At 38.0% G+C, this 13,614-nt stretch overlaps 1 protein-coding gene across 1 annotated transcript; it reads right to left on the bottom strand.

The window, feature by feature from the left end:
- Window positions 1-13,614, bottom strand: prelid3a (PRELI domain containing 3A). Its single transcript, XM_072680372.1, has 7 exons — window positions 13,439-13,614; window positions 12,227-12,395; window positions 11,349-11,438; window positions 11,122-11,192; window positions 10,437-10,539; window positions 6,657-6,732; window positions 1-5,023 (listed from the first exon to the last, which is right to left on the bottom strand). The coding sequence occupies exons 1-6, from the start codon at window positions 13,468-13,470 to the stop codon at window positions 6,679-6,681; spliced, it is 519 nt and encodes a 172-aa protein (XP_072536473.1). The 5' UTR covers window positions 13,471-13,614; the 3' UTR covers window positions 1-5,023; window positions 6,657-6,678.

Genomic DNA, 13,614 nt, shown 5'->3' with positions numbered 1-13,614 from the left:
ACTTGCATGGGGCATCCTTCAGATAATAAAATATGAAATGAATACATTAACATTCCTGTTCATCTCAAAATAAAAACAACCACTAAAAACAGATCTGCAGCATCACTTACAATAATGACTTAAAAGAGCTACATGTGGGATTAAGCGAGAATCTGAAGGTGTGGTTTCTTGAAATTGTTTAATTTTATGAGATGATGTGGTGCATGGGTGCATCTTTAGGCATGTTATGACTTGATTACAAAAAATTATTTGCTATTCATCCAGATTTTTGATTTCTATTCACCGTATTTCACCACATCCACTTTCAGGAGTTTCGATTCTTGCACTTTCGCGTAGAATTCCCGGTCAGAGAAAGTTAGGACTATTTAAGAGTGAGGGAGATAGAGAGAGCAAGAAACTAATGCCATTATTAACAGTAATAATGAATAATAATTAATCATTAAAAACTTTTTCGACAGATGTGTGCTTGTTAACGCCTGATTCTTCATGCAGTCGAGGGAGCGATATAAACAGTCTCTATGAGGCACAGCAACAAAACTAGCCTTCAGAAACGTGGACATCTGATGCATGTATGTTGCAATTTTTACAGTAAGTCCTCCAGTAAATATTACGCTTAAAACCTAACTGAATATTACAAAGTTGGGCTACCGAAAGGTTTCTATTTTTGTATTTTATTTAATTTTTTTGTAATTTATGTATTTTTGAATGTAAAATCCCACATGTAGCCCTTGTATGACAACCAAAACAGTAAATAGTAGCTACTTTTGAAGCTGCATAGTATTAACATAATTAGTAATCATACTAATTTTCAGATATTTAGTACACCTATATACAGCACCGTCCACTGTCCAAGAATTGGACAAAAAAAATATTTTTGCTGTAGCAGGTTTTAAAGCTGAGGAAGAAAAGCATAAGAGAAAAAAAGTGTCCAGAAACATAAAGAAAACACTTTGTAAACTTTAAAACATTATAGTAAAATCACAATTTTAAGACACAACTGATGTTCACAGAAAACGTCAGTAGCAGAATTACGCAATAGCAAAAAAAAAAAGGGTAGATTACAAGGAGCTTAAAACTACAGTAAATCTATGGGTATCTATGTAAAGTGATGGAAAAGTACATTTTATGTACGACACCACATTCGTAAACATAATGAAGGGAGTTTCAAACCAGCCATGCATGATTATTGGCATGCTAATTGATTCATGTGTGTGTACAATGTGAGTTATTTGTAGCCAAATGTCTTTAATATCACTTTCATTTCCTCAGTTGTAGCTGGAGGACATGGCACAAATTTCATGGTTCCAAATATGATGGCGCTGTAGTATAGAAAAAGTGTTTCTCTTCTCATTTATGGTGGTCTCCAAGAATTGTGTCAGAAAAGGTGGACTGTGATAAGTCCAGGCTGGTCCTCATATAGCCTGGATAGGCTGAGCTTGCACCAATATGCCAATTTGGCATTGTTTTTGAAAGTTTATATATTTTATACTTTATTGTTGAAATACCAACATTTTGACATATTCCTCATATATGTAAAAGTCAGATTAGAAGCAGTCTCTGCCCTAGAAGCCCTGCTGCTGATGCATTTCTATGCAGTGATATTTATCAATCCTAAACCCACTTTTCTTAGCAATTACATATCTTTGAATCCCAGGTCACGTTGCTTGCCATCAGAAGCCGGAGTCTGAGAGCGCACAACTGGCCTTGCTCTCTCAGGGGTTGGTTGATAGCACGTCCTCCCCACATCACTTCTAGTGTGATGTTGGTCAGTACAGGCATCTGTTAACTGCTGTATCGGAGCTGGAAAGCCGCACTTTCCTCTGAGCGCTCTGGCTAACTAGCGATGCTGCATCAGCGCCAGTTTGATAAGAGGGGGAGACATGCTAGTCTTCACCCTCCTCCTCTTGTTGGGAGCACTGATAGTCACAGGGGGAGTTCACATGAACAGGGATTGGGTAATTGGATTCCAAATTGGGTAGGAAATGTGGTACAATTACAAAAATTATTAGTGATTACATATTGTTTGGTCATTCTGTGGTTTAGTCCTCTGTAAATCTGCACATTTGCAAACTGGGACATGGTTCATGATCACAGACAATGCAAATGCTAACTCTGGGAAAGCCCTTTGCTGTCAAAGTAGGTGGGTCCTGGCTGCACTAAGCTATTTAAAACGCTCTACTCTCTCTGATGATCGAGAATTTTAGACTAGATGATATTGGGAAGATCAATTGGGACAGAGGTAAAACTCTGTGGGTGCCTGGGGTGATTTCCGATGGCCATTCCTATTTTTCCCTCCCTCCTTTTGTTTTTGTTTTTGACTGTAAACTGTGATCATTTCATTTACTACGCACCATCCTAATGCTGGTATCAATATTAAACATTTCCCAAACAACGGAGGCTTTTGATGAGCCTCTCACCATTTACTTGGTCAGGGTGGTAGAACGTGGTCTCCATCCTCTCTAAACTGGGAGAGCATTAGCAGAAGGAGCAAAGAAAATGGCAATCACAAAAGCAGCTGTGGGTTTACATTATCACTTTATATTCCCAATATCCTTAAATTTTAGTTTTCTATGATCACATGACCATGTAACACGCCAACATCCAGAAAACAAAAACCACTAAAAACTCATTCATCCTGGGGTCGTTTTATGTTATTTTGTGTGTACGTGCTTGTAGAGTGGTAGAAAATGAGGCCAAACTATAAAAAAGGCATTAGTTTGGTTCATTATGTGCAAATAATAAATAAAAATAGCATAAATAAATAAATACGAACACAAATTAATAAATAAGAATTTGATTAAATAAATAAAACCAAAAATGCACACAATAAATACATCGGCTGTTGCTGGTTCTGTCACTGCACTTACTATGGCAAAATAAGAAATAAAAAGAAAAATACAGTCAGGTCCATAAATATTTGAAAGGTAAGACTTTGCCTCTGTACACCACCACACTAGATTTGAAAAGAATGTGACAGCGTCTACAATCTACTGGACCACTCAGAGCCTTTGTTTTGTAGATCACGTAAATCTTGTATTTCATATTATGAGTTAAATTGAAGAACTGTAAGAACTGAAGTGCTGTAAAGAATTTTCCAAATGTCCCACAATGCACACCTATGGGTTCATTCAAGAGGTTTAATAATAACAAAAATACTGCATTAGTCATTTAGGAATTTGCCATAACTAGGAATAATTAGTACACAAGTTATTTACATTGTCCCTCCATTTTCACTGGCTCTAAATACTTGGACAACTGACTGATACACAGTTAAATGGCCAGATGTGGCCTGTTTCCAACTCCAGTCCAAAGAGTTTTGGATGCAAGTGGAGAAAGCCATCAGTAGGCTGAGAAAACTTTATCAGTGCCAAAATCAACAATTTGGTCAATTTAAAACACATAATAAAAAAATCTACTGGTGAGTCTGGCAATACCAAAAGGCCTGGAAATCCATAGACAACTAAACTGTATGAACTGTGTAGAAACATGTAGTCAAATAAAGAACACACTCAAGAAGATAGGCGTGCCATTTAACTGTGGATTTACCTTAAGATATAAATCACTGGTAACACTCAAGAATGGAGAGGCTAGATTAGACTTTGATTAGATTGATACAACCAAGGCTCACGATACAGGACAGTATACCACAAAGTGTTTCATTGTACTGTACAAGCCTGTATTAGTATAATGACAATCGAGTTGAATTACATCTGTCAAACACGGTGGAGGCAGTGTTGTCCATATAGTTTTGTAGTGGCGTACAGAGGCAAACTTATGGACCCATCTGTAGGACATGTAGATCATGCACACCATGCATATTTACATACATTACTTATTTGCTTTTCAGGTAGCAGACATCACACCCTTTTCTCTTGTATACTGAAGAGAGACTACAAATTGACTTCTCCATCCAAGCCCTGAGACCATAGATAATGGTCCATCACTAAATAGAGAATAAGGGGGTAACAACTGCTATATTATTTTGCAAAACTGACACAAAGCGGCTGCTGCAAATTTAAATAGCCCACTCAAGTTAGCCCACAGCCCCCCTACCTCAGATCAGACATAGACATCTGAGTGCATCTTATTAGACTAAAGTGCGCAGAGAAGGGGCAGGGTTTTTACACTATACATACCCATGGAGAAATTACTGGGTTGTTTTTCTGAGGTTGCTTATAGAAATCCCCATTTGCTCAAATTTAACCCTCATAAATGAAACTTTACTTTTCAATGGATTGAAATTGAGAATAATTTTGAGTGTACTAGTCTACTAGGAGTCCATGCATCTTCTCTTTTTGTATCACAACCACAGTTTCTAAAGAAAAATATGCATGTAGCATCACTATCAGTATCGGTACTAGATCAGTATTCAAAACATACAGCTAAAATTCAGTTGCATGTGGAACGTAACAGATTATGTAGGATGAATCTGGACCCGTGCTTTAAAGTGTACTGTAAATGGAGGCATTATGTGGTGGATTTATTTATCTAAGTAAAACTAACTTGCATGTAAACCTGCAGTAGCAACAATAAAGAAGAACAATTAAGGATGAACTGAGCCTTGTTAGTAAATTAGATTTAGATTTTGTCAAAAAATACAAAAAACCCCAAAACAAAACAATGTATTCAAGCAGGAAAAAACACTTAACATGCTGGCCGTAAATTGTATGCCACTATTCAGGACTTCGGAGAGATGATGCAACCAATAAACAATGACAAACTGGTACACCTTGACAGTTTTCCTAAAAGTCCTGAAAGGAGGTAGCCGGAACAGTGCATATTGTTGATATTCTGATGAAACATTCCACATTTCTGCGAGGACTGCAAATAGGATGTGTACCTTAGTTTCCTTAGTGCACTTTTATGAGGTTCACAAGTTTCCAAAGTGATGCTTCAAACCAGTGCTCAACCACCTCAGAAGATGCCCACACTTGCTGCTGGGTAAAGTTGCACAGACCAGTTGTGGTTTTAAAGCTGGTGCTTCTGACTACATTCCCCATCGCCCACACTTTACCTTTCAGCCCTGGAATTGAAAATCAGACATGGAAACAGACATATAGTTATCAACATATGCATTACTGTAGGAGAGGGCAATATTCATTTTTTCTGAGGTTTAAGAACAATATGGTTGGGTGGCATAACAATAAATACTATACTGTGGTATTTGAAAATAATAGTAGGATCTTATGATGTGTATTGTGTCCCAGTTTCTGTTCTAGTAAATGACCAAATGAGCTCATTCCTCCATATGCATTTAAGAGGATCACAAATTGGCCAAGAGATGTGACTCGGGTAGGGACAGTTAGGGATGCACCGATCCATATTTTTCTGTTCCGATACAGATGTCTGATACCATTGTTGAATTAACAAACCGTATACCTGACCATCAGGGAGAGACTTAAGGCATCAGGATTGACACAAACATTACTTTGTAAAACAAACTATAAAAATTGCTATAAATGAACACATTTTCTGTTTATTGGTCACTAATGTAATAACTGCGCTGGGCTCAGGACTTTTATTCTGAAATATGAAGTCTGTGAGACTGAAGAGGAGCTAGCAGCCCCTCCCCTCCTTTCTCAGTTCTCCATATATGGAAGACAAGCTGGATTACCTGCTGATGGTTCATGACAGGTTAGATAGGGGGACTCTTGCTGTTTGCTATGGCATGTGTATAATATCTGTAAGTTACTTTGATCCTGGGTTATGAAGCCTAGAATACCGGTGGTGCAAGAACTGGGTTCCATGAATGTCTCGCCATTTGGATAAGACTAATCATCAGATCCCCGACCCAGGTAATATTGTTAGTATCGGGGCCGATATACGATCCTAGTTTTAGATTGCTGCATCCCTAGCAACAGTGCAGAGCGGGGGTAGTGTTGCTGTCCTCGTCTGCTAACTCGACCTCCCTACACCTCTCAGGGTAGCAGGCTGATGCTAGTGCTGAGTTTAGCCAGCATGGACATGGCAGCAAGTGTGTTACTGTGGTTAGCCAGCCTTGACTGTTGTTCAGCTGCATCGACCAGTGTTAAGACATCCTGAGCTTTTTGGCTTAAGTTAGTGGTGCAGGTGTCTGGCTGGCTGCCTAAGAGACGACCATATTCACCATTTTGTGTTGGACACAGATGGAATTTGGCCTCCACCTTTAACCCAGCCATGCAGTCAACACTCACATACACCCTAGTGATCAAACACACACAGTGACAGTGAGCACACGTGCCTGTAGCAGGGAGGGTAAAGGACCTTGCTCAAGGGTCCAACAGTGGCAGCTTGTCGAGCCCAGGTATTGAACCCACAACCCTGTTATCAACAGCCTGGTGCTCTAACCGCTAAGCCACCAACGTTACTAGCGTTAGTTTATCGTATTGTGATCATCCATGGGCAGCACAGATTGCTACTAGCTACCCAATCGGCGCTCCCTGCTCAGTTTACACTCTGCATGTATGCAAGCTCAGCCAAAATCGGGCAGGTATTCCAAATAAAAGGAAACTATGCAAAGATGTGGCAAAACAACAGCCATAGTCAAAGAAAAAAAAAATTTGGGTCTACTGTATTGTGTGCCATGTTTGGAAATGTACTGTGTAAGGTGTACACTAGCACATGCTATACTAGATTATACATAAAATACACAAATAGCACACATGTTTTATACTAACCGTTTGCCAAGACTGGAGAGACTCAGCAAATATCACATTCAGAGTTTTTAATGATCCATTCAATTGCGTCCCATCCCTAAAAACAAAGAAACAACAGACAGTGATCAACTAATATTTAACCATTAGCATAAGAGTGTGTGCACAATGTGTGAAGTAATTTAGCAAGACATGTTTATTGGCTTCTTTAGTTTCGCACTGGAGCTACAACGCTAATATAGCCAACAAGTAATGAAAGCTTATACTCCAACGTCCTGCAAATCTCATTAATAATCATCACACTTGCTCAAAACTGTTAAAATATTAAAACTGTTAATGACTTATTTTGGGATGGAAAATTTTGGAGGATAAAAACTAAATTTGTTAACTTTGATCCAGTAGACAACTGGTCAAAATCTCAGCAGTCGATATTCTAAAGAATACGTAAAATATAACAACGTAAAATAATAATAACTTAATTTGATAGAAATATCAAAATATGGCAAGCACAAGTAATTCATTTTAACAAAATAAGTGTCTAGGAAAAAACTAATTTGGTAACAAAAGAAATTCAAAAAGTAAAATCTAAAAACTAAAATCACTAAATTAGAAATAATCTGTCAAGTTATCAAGAAATTAGGCCATTATTCCAACAGAATTTAGTTGACACAACCAGAAAATGACAAAATTCATACAGTCCAACTTTCTAGAACAGGACCTTAAAGTAACAAAATCAATAAATACAATTTATCAGAATCTACAGAAAACACATTATTTGAGTATTTTTTAACAGAAAGCTAAAACCTAGAGAAGCGTATTTTCTTTAAGAGACAATAAACTTAAATGTAATATTAATTATAAAAAAGCTAAAATATAATTTATAATATATAAGATATATATTTGTGTTTAAATAGTAGGGAAAAGGACAAGAGCTTGCATAAATGCTAAAGCTCATGCCAGGAATTTTATGAAAACATCCTTCAATCACAACAGATTACAATGCTCCACATTTCAGTTTCACACTTAAATTTGGTTGGAAGTTCATATTTCAGAAACTAAACTGGCAGTCTGAAACTGCGTGATTCTGGAAATACACACAAAAGTGTAATTTTATTACACAGAAACAACACATTAACCTGGATATTTCCACCCTTTCTGGACCATTTGTCCAATTTAAGAAGACCCACACTTGCAACATCATGAAAATGAAATTGCTGCTCCTGTGGTAAACAAATTACAGAATTTCAAAACACAAATAATGCTACGTGTGTGCTACGAGCAGCCTAAGAGTCCTGCATGCTGAAACAATGTGGCATGAATGGAATTCAACTATCAAACTTTAACACTATTATATAAAGACCAGCAATAAACACTGTAAAAACTGTAAAACCTAACGACATTTCACAAAGCTTGCTGGTATATTTATTTAGTTGAGGTTGCTAATCTTATGATGATTATGATCAAGATAATAAAGAGCAGCATTTATCGAAATCTATATTTCGACTTGCCAACAACCTCGTCATTCAGAGAACGCAGAACAAAGCGTATATGCTTTGAAGCACTTGTGTTTACATCAGGTTGTGACAGAGGTAATTTTCTGAAATCAAATTTTTTTTTTTTGTAAAAAATACATTTTGCTTACACCTGGGGATGCTTATATAGGCATGACACCAACTACAGGATGATGATATGACACGACTTAAGTGGTCTATAGACTCCAAGACGGTTAAGGCGTAGGTTAATGTAGTAATGTAGAAAGACGTGCCAAAGTAAATGCATTAATGGCAAACTAGCAAAACAAATGTATTATTAATGTGGAACCACAATAAATTATAAACACCTTTATTTTTCCAACACCATTTTCTCTTTAAACCATCCACAGCATGAAGCCTTTAAATATCTTTTTAAATAGCTTTCAAAGCAATACCTTTAGCAACTTTAGAGGACTAAAGACAAAGACCTGTGGACAAACAATTCAACCTCCAACTAACAAAAGCAACTTTGAGAGCCTCTACTGGATGTGTCTGAAAAACAAGTCCAATACACAGCAGCATCACCTTACAACTTGCAGGATCTGCGGTCTTGGTAGATACAACAGATACAACAGGGCATAATTCCACAAAATGTACGTCTATCTCTAATTACAAAGAACAACATGTGCTTGGAAATACCCAGCCACAAAAGCTAATAGTGACTTTACCATGAAAATTCTGGTGCGTGCAGAAAGATGCAGGGATAATTGCTGTGGAGTTACAAAGGTAATTAAGTACAACTGATGCATCTATACAAACTCAACCTCAAAATAAAGCCACCCTTAAAATGTAGCCCATCATTTGTGCTCTACTGCCATTACAATGTTGTATTGTGCTTGGACCCTGACGATTTTAGCTTTAAATAATACTGCCACACGATATAATTCACAGATGGGCGCTCATCTCCCATTGCTAAAAATATCCAGCCACAATAGTGGATATTCTGTGCTCTAACTCATATTTGCGGAGTCAGCGTTTATCATTTGTACTGTATTTCAAAACTAACATCTTGCCTTTGCCATAACAGTATTTTGGGGACACCCTGGAACTCTTTTAATAGCTCCAGAGAAAACCATAGTGTTTACTGAGTAAACTTCCCATATGCTGCAATTTTCGGATTGTGTCATTCAGGCAGACAAGGTCTATTTTGAGCTTCCCCTATTTTGATCTGCTGAACAAGTTTAACCTTTCAGTGAGAATGTATGCAATCATCCTATCCTGTGATTGCTAAAGCGGATATTCCCGTGAACGAATACAGGGAAGAATACTGACAAATGGAACTGGCCTTGAAACAAGGCCTACGCTACGTATTGGCATTGAATCCAAGTTCCACCAAGGATACGACAACATTGAGCTTTTTTTTTTTTTTTTTCAACCTCATGTCCATCTACCACATCTGTAGCATTCCGTTGATTATCAAACACACTCATTTTGAAGCATTTGCCCAAGCTTAGAAACTACAACTTTTAAACACTGACTATACTTTAAGGAAAAATACATTTACAAATGATATAACTTTCAATTACTGGAAAAAGGAAATAATTGATTATACTGTATTTCAAACCAAATGTTTATTTCTGTGACAGCGACAATTTAGTAATCAGATGTGAAAAAGCGCAGTTAGTCAGAAAGGTGGCAAGTGCTGAAGCCAAACCCTTGTGAGCTCCAGTGCCATTGTTTGTAAGCGAAAACAAAAGAGATTTTTAACCTGAAAGTCCTGAATAAAAAACACTGCAGACCATCGGTGACTCACAGGCTCCAAAATGGTGCATAGTGCTTGTACCCCAATGATTGCCAGTAGCGTAAAGTGTAATTTGAAGACAGAGGCTCAACTCTCCCTTATAGACAGGAATAATTACAAAAGCCCTCATATTTGCTTATTTTATGATTTATCCCACATTTCAAACCTAAGTGAACCACAAATCAATGTGTTCCAAATCCGTATTCCGCATTATTCAATTTTCAGATTAAGATAAAATATTAGGTGGTTGTCTAGCACAAACATTTTGGCATGACAAAGTCACACCAAAGTGACAAAGTAACCTAGTAGTGACCTAGCACCTCCCGCTGTACACTAAAGAAGCACATGTCAGATACCAAACGTGTTTTAGCCGATTAACAGCATGTGGGTGAGTAATACATTATGTGAAATGGATTTTTCTTCAAACCATGTCTGCAGTAATACAGCATAGATAAATCAGACAGAAATTAGGATGTAATAACCAGAATGTTTCTTTAAAAAAATAAAAAATAAAAAGGAGGAAAGGAGTACCTTTCTTGCGTTAGCGGACATACTCAGGGCCATCAGTCCCTCAAGGTAGCTGCTAAGACTGACTCCTTTCACTGTGATTATCGCCTCCTGGGTTAATATTGTGCTTTTGGGAGAAACAAAAACGTTTACAAAAGTGATCTAATGTGATTATTTAGAATTGAGACCCTCTTACCTTCCTAATACTACTTACTGGTACACAACAATACACTTCATATTATATATGGGTTTTAAAAAAATGGGTTGCAAAGCAGATGTTAATGATGGGCTAAAAAAGTTATTGCATTTGGGCGTGCCAAAGGTCATAGTGTGAAGGAAATAGCTGAATCTGCAGGTGTATCGAAGCATACGGTCATGCGGGTCTACCAGCAGTGGCAGAAATCCCAGTCTACAGGAATATTCATCATTCTTGGGCTTAAGTGAGCATAGGCCTCTTGCGTGCTCCATATGCTCCATGTGTTCATGGTATGCAGTTTCCTGCGAAGTGTTCGTTCATTTGAATTTTTTTTTGTCTGGGGAGCTTATATATTATTACAATGCATATTAATCTATAAAGCAACACAAAACATTTCACTGTGCAGCAGTAAAGTGCTTTTAGTAAGGTAAGGGGGTCTCAGTTCTAAATGACAAGTGATTAGACACATTTAAATAAAGAATAATATTATTATTCTTAAAGATTTTCACTTACACTTCAGGGTTTTCTGGATGTGGCCTGTAAACTAGTCTCTCGTCGACAGATACTAAATTTGTGAGAGTGATCTTAAGAAAAGGAAAAAAAAAAAGGTACATCAAATTCTTTATTATATTCCACATAAGCTTCTCCATAACATCTAACAAATTAATAAAAAATGATTTATCCATACAGTTATGCATATAATACACAAAGATGAATAAGTCCTTCTTTACTGTACTCACATTTGTTGAGCAAAGCTCCATTTTCTTTTCTTGAGGATCCACAATGGAATGCTCTTTAACGTAGGTGAGGGTTCGATTTGTGCCCAAAATCTACAAAAAGACAATCTGCTTATTTATTTCATTTTTAACTTTGTAATGTTACAATCATTTAAAAAAGGTTCGCTACTTAAACTGCACAGCCAGTATTTTCTGAGTTTTTAAGAGTCTGGTTTGGTAGAGTTCAAACACTCCACAAATAGAGCTTTCAGACTACCATCACCCCCCCTGACGAACCCAGCTATAGACAATAGAGAGAGAGAAGCACACACAAAAGAGAAAGGCAAACAGGGAGAGAGAATGCACACGTGCATGAATGAGAGAGGCTGTTACACCCCTAGGGACCTAGAGCGAGCACAAGAGAGACAGACATCAAGAGAAAGACAGACTGGGAATAGGGAGAACGCAAGAGAGACAGACAGACAGGGACATATAGAGAGAGTGCAGGAAAGACAGACAGTGAAATGTAGACAGACAGGAAAACAGAGAGTGTATGAGAGGGGCAGACAAGGACAGAAATTGCATGAGAGAGAGAGAGAGAGAGAGAGAGAGAGAGAGAGAGAGAGAGAGAGAGAGAGAGAGACAAAAGGAGCATGCAGCATGTGCACAACATGGGACAGACAGGGAAAGACGCGAGAGAGGTGGCAGGCCGGGATATAGAGTGCACATGCTAGAGAAACAGGGATGGGGATTGTCACGGGAGGACAAGGATAGGGTAGGGATAGTGATGGGGTGCATCATGCTCTTTTGATTTTTTGCTGGACACTTCCATTCATTTGACTCCCAGCCTGTGTTCAAGTGCCCTACAAGAAGGCTCATAGTAAACAGCCTTGCCTACTGACCGCTCTGACGACACCTGGCAGGCCCCACTCTGTGCTCAGGAGCCGATGGCTGTGGAGACGCCCGTTTTTGTCCAAATTCCTGTCCAGCACATCCACTCCTACTACGCTGGGGTTCATTGGATTGGGGTACTTTCTCATGGCTGCTTTGATCACCGTCTCCCAGGGGTAGCTGTGGAGTAAGAACAGAGCAGATGACCGTGCTATTTGGGTTGAGCGTATGCTGAAGATTTAGTGCTGGAAGGGCAGTCCATTTTTAGTTTTTAGGAAGTTATGAACAGGCATGTTACAGCAAAATGGGAAGTATCAGTAGAAAGCTTACAACAGGCTTTTGTTAGACATGGTTTCATCATCATGATATTTCCTAGAGAGAGTGAAAAGTTGCAAGAAGCAAAGTGACAAATAAACTTGTGATGACAGGAAGCATGAGCACAAAATGAAGAAAGATGGTACACCCGCACTTATCCAATTATAGTCCTATTATTATAGAGCAATGACATGCGGGAGCATAAGTATTTGGACAGACACTTTTAAGCTTAATTCTGCGGGGGCTTTTGTCATTCATATATATATATATATATATATATATTTATTTATTTATTATTATTATTATTATTTTTTTTTTTTTCTCTCAATGAAGCCCTAAGCTTCATCCCTTAGAATCAGCATGTTAATATGTACAGTATGTTCAGATTGGCTGCCCTTCAATGTGCCAAATGAAAAAAGCAGTCCAGACTCAATCACGTAATGTATGTTTAACGTAAATGGGCGGGGCTTACGTGACGTAAATCTGAATAGGGTTTTCGTAGTTTTCATGACATCACAAAAATAATTTAAATAAATAGTTGTTGTTTTTTTGCCGTTAATTTTTAACGCGTCGGCTGTTTCGACCACATTTGTCAAATGTAACAATCTGTACATATTATATCAATATATGGCGAAATGTAAGGAAAATTTAGTTTTGCATAATATGGGGCCTATACCAAGTTCTCCCTGCATATGTGCTGTTTCGATCGGCAAAGAACTAGACATAAAACATACCACACTTTCACACTATTTAAACGAATATCACAATAACACCAGCAACGTATCAGTTAAATGTTTTGCTTGTTTGTTTATTTGTTTATTTGTTTATTTACCGCTAATGTTCTATTAAGGCAGGCGGTGCGAGGTTGATCATCACGAATGTCACTAGCAGCGCTACTATCTAGCTACCTGAATATGTGCTCCGTGCTCCAGATTTTCATTTCTGAATCCTTCGGCGTTTCCCTGCCCAAATAAAACGTCTAACAATGACGAGGAGAGAATTAAATCCCGAATTTGACTGATTTCCCTCGTTGCCGGCTGTTTTCCGTCTGAGCCGGCAGCATCTTCTCTATAGGTCTCCTTCA

This window comes from Salminus brasiliensis, chromosome 5 (genome assembly GCF_030463535.1).
Source record: "Salminus brasiliensis chromosome 5, fSalBra1.hap2, whole genome shotgun sequence".
NCBI lineage: Eukaryota > Metazoa > Chordata > Actinopteri > Characiformes > Bryconidae > Salminus > Salminus brasiliensis.
This window is presented reverse-complemented; position numbering and strand designations above follow the sequence as displayed.

What these genes read in the sequence shown, in the direction of transcription:
- prelid3a (XM_072680372.1), bottom strand. Translation starts at nt 13,470, where the DNA reads ATGAAAATCTGGAGCACGGAGCACATATTCAG. An exon ending in TGGAGCTTTGCTCAACAAAT is followed by an intron (nt 11,193 to 11,348) that starts GTGAGTACAGTA and finishes CCTTTTCTTAAG; the next exon opens with ATCACTCTCACAAATTTAGT. An exon ending in TGTCCGCTAACGCAAGAAAG is followed by an intron (nt 6,733 to 10,436) that starts GTACTCCTTTCC and finishes CTTTGTTTTTAG; the next exon opens with GGATGGGACGCAATTGAATG.